This window comes from Hesperophylax consimilis, chromosome 21 (assembly GCF_061612785.1).
Source record: "Hesperophylax consimilis isolate HC1 chromosome 21, BYU_Hcon_1.0, whole genome shotgun sequence".
Lineage (NCBI taxonomy): Eukaryota > Metazoa > Arthropoda > Insecta > Trichoptera > Limnephilidae > Hesperophylax > Hesperophylax consimilis.
The window spans coordinates 2,013,317-2,022,958 of NC_142856.1; the positions used below are offsets into that span (position 1 = coordinate 2,013,317).

The following is a 9,642-nucleotide window of genomic DNA, read 5'->3' on the forward strand; positions in this document are numbered from 1 at the left end:
TAAAAAAAAGACTTTTTCAAAGCATGTCATGTACTTCAGATACTTTGTACCCCAATTAAGAAACATATTTTTAGAAAGATATTTTTTTATTAAAAATAGTAGTGTCAATTAATGTTGATTGTTTTCATTTAATTTTAATGACGCTACAAAATAATTTTGCAATAATTCTTGAAGAAAAAAAAAGTTTCATCTCAATATTCAAATAATTGTAGGCCATCAATCTAAAGGCTACCTGCAAGTTGCATTCTGTTCTATAAATAGAAGAGCTGTTGTCCTAGGAAACCAGGATAATATAACTTTATTGATTTTATGCTTTCAAATTTCTACCACGGTGGTGCTAGCGTCGCTTCTACGAGCTTTTCCAGAAACGTAAATATACTCAAAAACAACGCAAACCGTAAAAACCTTCACAAAATCATTAATAACTTACTTCTTTACTACCAATAAGTTACAGTATTTTAGTTTTGCATTTGTGAGTGAGTTTCCTGTTAGAAATGTGATAAAAACAGCTTTTATAAACGTTGAAGCAATGTAAGGTTATGTTAACACAAGGTGGTCAGTAACAACATCGTATGCCGTGATTCTAACGCAATTTGATGTGCTTTAATCTGAGTACCTGTAAACCAGAAAACAGGGATGAATTAATATCAAAGGTAAATAAACATTTGATCTGTTTTTATGTTGCATGATTTTAGAAAATTTATTTATTTTAATTCAAATTTAGCATATTTGTGAATGTTGTAATTCTGGTGAATTTGCACGACCTTTGGCCTGGTAATTCCAGGAAACTAAGTACAGGTGGATGCACAAACGCATATAGACAGAATCAATACTTCGCAGGTCATCTGGGGATATATTCCCAGTCACAAACTTACCTGCCGACTTGAATCTCGTCTTGTTTTCCGATGTTATCAATCGTCATTGAGAGCCTTGTTTGACTTTGTTTTTGGTATGTAATCTCATTTGTTGTGGTTTTAAACCATTTGTTGTGAAGTTTGAAGAAATGTAATAAAAAATAGCATTTTGTGTTTACAAAACAGTTTATTATAAAAACATAAACAGTATCACAAATATCGTCAGCTCTGCGAACTTCATTTATCTCTTATTGATGTTTTTATATGTGATTTTTCCTGTATGTATGTTATAATCTTGCTAAAAAGAGTAACTGTTTTATTAAAATGGGTGCGAGAACTGTTGTTTTTCCGGGTTAAAAATTAAACATTATAATTTTGGATGTACCCATGTAATAATCTGAGATTTAAAAATACACACATAATATTTATTATTTTCTTTAAATTTTTAAACACGAGTTCTCAGTTAAGGTGATATAAACTATCAGCATGAAACATATATTATATATTTACCCTTATGCAGATCATTTGAAATAAGAACCTTATTATTACTTTGCAATTTCCGTTTGCTATACACTTACTCATGATCTAACTTCTATCAATATGTATTAATTGTTATCACTCTTTTAAAGAAAAGATATTCTTTTTTAAAAATTTTCTTGTTTATTTCGTCGAACTCTATTAAATATATTTTATAATTTAATCATAATCAAATTAAATAATATTACTATCAAGTTCTGCAAGTATTTGAGTTTTGTTTATTATTGTGACTTCTGTTTTGGCATTCAAGGCCATTAAAAACTGTGGTTAGGTCACGTTGAGACTACTTATTTGTAAGACTCTATTTACCCCCGCACAATTTGATATGTAAATCATTTTGACATCAAAAAATTGAAATTGGACGGGGGTAAATAGAATTATGATAATATAATTTGACCGGTCAGTGGTTGAGTGGGCATAGCGCTTGGGTCTCACCCGAGCGTCGCGTGTTCGATTCCTCGGCTGGCTAAGTCCTCCATCACAACACAAGCAACATTTTCGGCTTTCTGTGGTGGTAGTAGGAGATTTTCAAACATTGTTGGGTTATTCGTAACCCGGGAATGTTTGTCTTTCTTTTAAAAAAAAAAAAAAAAAAAAGTCATCTGAACGTAGCCTAACCACAGTATGAAAATAGCCATAAAGCCGAAACAGCTGTCACAATAATAAAAAAACTAAAATACTTGCAGAACTTAATAACAACTTTATTAAATTTCATTCTCATTTAATACAAAAAATTTAATTGTAGTAAAATGGCTCAATGTGGTTCAGATTAAAATATATATAAATATATTTCATAAGAATACAAAGAAAAATTCTGTTTTTTGCTCTTTCCCACGTAGTTGGTTCTCTCACATTATATAAATTATTTCATGTTTTTGCAGGAAAGTAACTAACTAAGAAGTCTGCATGTCGATCACGATGAAGATTCAAGTTGTGGCGTTTGAGGAAGGCAAGCAGAGAAGGATCGACATTATGAAGTGCTTTCTTAACAATACAGCAAGGACCTTAACAAGGTTCTTCCTCTTTTTTAGCTTGCTTACCGTCATTTCTCTCTCACTAACGACGCTTTTTTACTCCTTTGAAAAACATTCAGCAGACTTGGACAATATGGGGGACCTATTGGTACATGAAAGTAAAAAACTGGAGAAAGATCAGCCAGGATTCTTCATGAAAGGAACGTATCCACTAAACAACACTTTCTGCCGATTCAACTACGGACTACCAAAGAAGTTAGATTGGAGACTTGCCCCAATTTCTGGGACCCCACAACTTGGAAATAAAAGCCCATACAGAGTAATCTACAACGCCATTCAAAGAAGCATGTTTGATTCGTCTTACACCATGGATAAGGTAACATACGCCACCCATGTCACTCCTGACTTTCTTTACCACATCGTAGAGATTGCAAGATTCTGGGATGGTCCAATAAGCGTCACAGCTTTCGTACCAAATTACGATTTGGACATTACAATGAAACTATTCACCCAGCTTTGTAGATGTTACGATGGCATGGCTAAAGTGGCAGTTCATCTCATGTATCCTGTCACAGACATGCCGATTCTTTTGAATCATCCAACGAAGGCAAAGAACATCACAACAAAAATTCCTCCTAAACAAAAACTAACAAAACACAGCTCGAGAAAAGTACTTCTTAAAAAAGATCCAATACCACCTGAATTGGGGGAGAAAAATAAGAAAGTTGACAGTGTATCCAAGAAAACATCGATAAAGGCAGTACCTATTCAACATTCAACAGTCCATAATTTCAAGCATTTCATTAATATCGACTTTAAAGACTGTTCCACTCCTAACATGGGAGAAACGAGGACGTTCAGATCTAGGCACGGTTTGGTGTACCCGGTGAATGTTGCCAGGAACGTGGCTCGAAAGGCTTCTGAAACTCAGTACAACCTGGTGTCCGATGTAGAACTCATCCCGAGCGATGGCTTAGCCACAAAGTTCACTGGGATGGTGAAACGGCAGAAGATCAACGGCCACTATGGGCTTTTGCCGAAGTGGAGATTGGCGTTTGTGATACCCGTCTTTGAAGTGGAGCAGGGAGAAGATATACCAAGGAACAAATCAAGGTTCGCGAATTACATACATTTAATTAGAAATTTAACTAAAAATTCAATATAAATTAAAAGAAATGAAATATAAATTCAACATAAATTATATATAAATTCAATATAAATTTAATATAAATTCAATTTAAATTCAATAAAAATTCAATATATTCATGCAGGACCTATTACCTTGTAACGCAGTGGAAGAAGAGAGATACACTCTACACAGCATCCTTAAAGATGAAATAGGGGCCATTATTTTCATCTTGGGCCTGCTGTGTAGAGCTAATGTAAAAAAAGATATGCAATGAATTTTAACTGCATCAGTTTGTTATTATGCTTAAAAGATTATTATAACTATTATGTACTCGTGTTATTTATATATTTTTGTATCTATATGTATTAAGAAGTCAGAATGGCGTAAATAAGTAAATTAAAAATAATTATCAATTCAATGTAAATTCACTAAAAATACGATATAAACTCAAACAAGTTCAACATAATTTCAATATAAGTTAAATATATTTCCAATATCAATTCAATAAAATTTCAATGTATAAAAGCAATTTTAATTCAAAATACGTTAAATAAAAATTCCATATAAACTCAATATAAATTCAAGATAAGTTCAATATAAATTCAATGTAAATTCAATAATAATTACCAGCAAAAACAATTATTCTTTCCAGCCTCCAACAGCTATACTCCGAAGGAAAGGCAGTTTACTTCCACCGCTGGGTTTGCAGCCACTGCCAGAAGATACCTGATCTGCAAGCTTGGATTAAAGACGACCCTGGAAACTTCATAAAGGTAAGCATTAAAAAAAACTAGTCTTTAATCATTTCATCTCCCGCTCGTCATATTCGGGACAAGGGCCCACCCCTTCGGCAAGGCGCCTTCGGGCTATCCAGTCCTACTTCAACAACTTCCGTCAATTGCAGGCCCAGTCACAAATAAAACACCGATTTTTCTCACGGTACTAAAAATAAATGCGTTTTATGATAAAGTTTTATATTAAAAGTATAGTATAGGTGGAACTTTATTGCTATAGAATATGGCAATAAAGTTTCACTAGAGGAATAAAAATATATAATAATATTGACTGAGCGTAAAGAAGTCCCTTTTCAAATCGACCACTTTACGTTTCGTCTGTTTGTAAATTTGTTTGCGTGTTTCGGGTCCGGTCAATTCTGTCGAGATGGCAGCCATTTAAGATAGAACCATTTTATTCTATTAATACTTTTATCCTAGCTATCAGATCGGAATAATCAATATTACGTCTATTCATTAAGTCTACTGTTCACAGAACTACTAATAATATATTACATATATCGTTTTGAAACGTCCATTTTTTGTATTCGGGCATTAACCAATCGATTTCGACTTTCATGTGCTTTTAGGGAATTTAATAGTTTGCATCGTTAGTTGGCCATTTTATGCCTCATTGTATCATTAAAAGAATTTACCCTTGTTGATATTTCTTCAACATTTCATCACATTTCATTACAATTATCCATAACCGTTGTTGTATTGAACTCTCGTGTCATTTAATTGTGCTTGGTAACCGAAATGATTGTCTACAACCGTTGTTGTATTTAACTTTCATGGCATTTCATTGCGCTTGGTAACCTATACAATTATCCATAACCGTTGTTGTATTGGACTCTCATGTCATTTCCTTGTGATTGGTAAACGAAATAATTGTCTATAACCATTGTTGTATTGAAATCTCCTGGCATTCCATTGTGCTTGGTAACCGAAACAATTATCCATAACCACTGTATTAAACTCTCATGGCATTCCATTGCGCTTGGTAACCGAAACAATTATCCATAACCATTGTATTGACCTCTCATGGCATTGCATTGTCCTTGGTAACCGAAACAGTTGTCTATAACCGTTGTTGTATTAAACTATTATGGCATTCCGTTGTGCTCGGGTGTAAATTTTAATATAATATTCTATTGTTTTTTTCTTGTTGGGTTTTAGCCATTTGCAGTGACCAAACGCCAGTTTCCCTATCATCGCTGGGAGCCGATTTACATAGCAACTAAGCACACCCCCTGGTACAGTGAAACTCTATCGTGGGAAGGACGACAAGATAAAATGACGCAGGTGGGTTCCAAGCCATTATTAAAGGTAAAATCGTAATAGAAAAATCTTTAGAAATACTGCACAAGACACCCAACTGCTATTATCAATCGGGTATGTTGTGAGGTTGACGGAAGTGGGAAGAGTGATCTTTCACCAAGAGTATCTTACGCTCAAAAGGCTAAGCATATGGAGCTTTAGAAACAAATTGTGTGCCCAAAAAACGTTCACTTTTCCACATGGGTATAAAGCTTATATATTTAATTTAATTTTTAATTTAATTGTTTTAACCTGCTTCTTGTACTAAGATAGAGGTGTACATATTGTTTACATGTGTGAGGAAGAATATACATGTATGTAAGTATATGCATGTGTGTGTATGTATGTATATGTATATGTATATGCATATATGTATGCGTGCATGTATGTATGTATATATGTGCGTGTGTATGTGTATGTATGCATGTACACATGTGTACTTTATATATTTGTGTTTATTTTAAAGAAAACTTTGGCAATTTTGTGAATTATTGAAAAAATTTTTTACCGATTTTCTTTTTTTTATAATTCTACCAAAATATGTTTACACTAGACTTAAATTCAAACTAACTATCCTCCATTGGTCACCATGAACAGGCAGCTGCTTAGTATGGTGGTCTAATGTATCATTTCTAAATACATGTATTAATCATGTAACGACCGGTCGGTGGCCGAGTTGACATCGCGTTTGGGTCCCACCCAGGCGTAGTGTGTTCAATTCCTCGGCTGGCTGAGTCCTCCATCACAACACAAGCAACATTTTCAGCTTACTGTGGTGGTAGTAGGAGATTTTCAAATATTGTCAGGTTATTAGTAACCCGGGAATATTTGTCTTTCTTTTTTTTAAAAAAAAATCTACTTATAAATAAATTTTTTGTGCGACAGATTAATAATCCATTAGATTTATTATTTTTAAATCTGGGAAGAATAACTCTAAATTTCTATTGTTTTAGAAATTTCATTTACTAAACCATTAATCATGTCATGTATGCTGTGCTAGAACATCAGTTTTGCCTTGTGGTATCTTGAACAAGTTGCGGTGACTACTACATACAAAATGGTATATCTCTCTATTTTTTATTTATTTATTTTTATTATACATTTGGTACAGACAATTTATAAGTAACATAATTATTAACCTATTTTTGTCATAGCATCTTTTATTGTAACATTTCACTTTGTATTAACTTGTGCAATATGTAATGTGTTAATCGGACTTGGTCTGTTAGTAAATAAACAAATATTTGGCCAAATAATTTAATAGGATATTGGATATGTGATATTGGATAAGCAATAATACAGGCGTGAATACATTATGACCTGGTCAATATTAGTTTTTAACTAGGCAGTGCCTGTTCTAAGAACGTTTTCTTCCACCCACTAACGTTTGCACCACGTAGTAGGAATATAATACTTCACTATTATATCGATAATACATTGATTAAATTTTTCCTATGCTTCTTTGTATTTTTGCTGCATTCAGACTTCACTATTAATTTACAGGAGACCAATGTTTTTGCCACAGAAAATGTAATTTTGAGTTTGCAGTGAAATCAATCTTTTGTGATGAATCAGATAATGTAATCTTTAAATGATTCGTATTATAGTAGAAAGATGCTGAGCATAAGAACGAGTCACAAAATGACCCGAGTCAAACGTCAGACGTGTTTCCAAACTGTACACTTTACATATAATTGAAAAAGAATAAGCTGATTGCACTTTTTACTCGCAATAGCTACATCTCTTGAGATTAAACCTTCCTGAATATGTACTCATCTTTCCTTCCATTTATTTCAGATGCTTGAGATGTGTCTAAAATCCTACGATTTCGTCATCATGGATGGAGCCTTTCTCATTCACTCTCCTGGAATAAAAGAAAAGCCGAAGAAGAAGACTTGGAGATACAGTCACGAGCTGATGAACACCATCCAGTACAACATGATAGTCAAGAGTTTGGCCGAAACTTACCCCGCCAATCCCAAGTGCAGACTCGGCTGATGGTACGCCAATTCTCTGGGACTTCTGAAAATTAACTTCTTCGATAAGTATTTTCAGAAATGTGATCCAGCGTCCAGCGAGGAGCGAGAATCTCCTAAAACCAAAGAACTTGAAGATTACACAGTCAGTGTGTTAAACAAAGCCGCTTTACATCTCGCAGACGATCAGGTATCCGAAATAAATGACGTTTATTCATCGAATGACTTGTCACTTTTTGCTAAGACTGTTAATGGAACATTTGAAAACTCAGTAGGTGGCGACGATCCAAATGAATTCAAAAATGAAAAGGCTGCAATTGAACTTATCAGGAAACGATTAGAATTAATACAAAGGGAGAAAGAAGTATTCGAAAATGAAATTCTAGTGGTTCCCAATGAGGTGTTAGATGAGAAAAATCTATCTCAAACCAAAAATATGCATAAAGAGATAGAAATATTGAAAAGTTCAAACATTCCCGTTGCGGAGTTCGATGACAATAACCCAATCCGAAAAATGATCGAAAAGCTTCCGCGGCGTAGTATACGACATTCCAATGTATCCGAGCCAATGAGGCAGGTAATCAAATTGGATTTGATTACTGAATACTCATCTTACACTATAATGTGGCTGCACCGTTTTCCAAATAACCCGGATAACTTTCCCTTCAACCCACCACTGCCAATTTTCAGCAAAAGTCACAAATTCAAATGGAGAATTCATTGTTCACTCGGTAAATGGTACGATACCCATGCAAAGCTATATCGAAACATTTTAGGACATACGTTTTTATATATGATTGCCAGGTGCGATTCACGTGACGTGGTGGGATCGGACTCTGATGCTGTGGAAAACGAAGAACAAAGAAGTCAAGATGAAGCGCGCGATCAAGATGTGGAGCCTTTCGAACCATACGAAGATGAACATGGATATATTGACTATGGCACAGACAGATACCCAAATTCAGACATTAAAGACGTCACTTATATATCTAAACGACAGCCTAAAGATAAAAACCATTCGATCACGATCGACAAAAACACAATCAAGATTTTTTTTGATTCAAACTTTTATCTTGTTTCTCGGGTAGTTTATCCAAAAGCAAGAAAAGTTTGTGTTACAATTAATCGCATCTATACGTGGCCTGAAATTCCAATAGGCAGTGCTGCCATAACAAATCCTCCATCCATAGTTGAGTTCACTTTATCTAAGCGTCTGGTAACTCTTCGTTATTTGTATGACGATTTCGATGTAGATTGAATGCACATATTTTACAATTTTTAGGTACCACTAATGACTAAGTTAATGATGATTTTATTATTCATGTACTTGATGTTCAGTAGGATTGTTCCTTTACAAAGTGTATATGTATACGTGTTTAGATTATAGGTATTCTGTGAATTTTGTCTTATAGTGTAAACACATTTGAAGAGGTCTGAGGTATATAAATTTTCTAACATTGCGAAAAACTTCAGAATGGAAAATTCGGGTTATGTATAAATTGAGACGACCATTTTATGGTACGCGTTTTTGAGACTACGCCAAAAACTGGATCCTGCAGAATCAAATTAAAAAAAGATCTTGTAAATTTGATGAAGAATGAAGTCATCGTTAGACTCTGTAGGTCACAAAGACAGCGTCTATTTGGTAATATGGAAAGGATGTCAGACAGGACACTTAAAACCACAGCCTAGTTGGTGGAAGCGATCGAGGAAGAGATAGATTGACTAGGTGGAAGATATTTGGAGGGAAGGGTCTGACGATTGAAGACTAATGGTTAAGAACCGGAGTGATGAACAACATTTGCAGAGAAGACCTAAAATCCCCCATGTTGATGAATTGAGGTCAGAATTATGCTATGAAAAATTCCCACTACCAAATTAACCCATTTACGCCCAAGACTAAAGTAATCGTAGAAAAAAGAATAAATTCATTTTGTGTAGTAGGAAATAGAGTTTTTTAACAAAAATAAAAAAAATATATTTCATTTTTTTTTATTTACTAGAAAAAAAAGTGCCGTGCTCAAATGGGGACACTGGGCACATTCAGTATGGTATTTCTCGAAGGATGGTTTTACAATA

At 34.1% G+C, this 9,642-nt stretch overlaps 1 protein-coding gene across 1 annotated transcript; it reads left to right on the forward strand.

Moving 5' to 3' along the window:
- Positions 1-367: 367 nt before the first annotated feature.
- Positions 368-9,439, forward strand: LOC149413496 (beta-1,4-glucuronyltransferase 1-like). Its single transcript, XM_089644492.1, has 5 exons — positions 368-653; positions 2,273-3,478; positions 4,147-4,267; positions 5,447-5,572; positions 7,385-9,439. Exons 2-5 carry the CDS (start codon positions 2,298-2,300, stop codon positions 7,583-7,585), a joined length of 1,629 nt encoding a protein of 542 aa, XP_089500618.1. The 5' UTR covers positions 368-653; positions 2,273-2,297; the 3' UTR covers positions 7,586-9,439.
- The last annotated feature ends 203 nt before the right edge of the window (positions 9,440-9,642 follow it).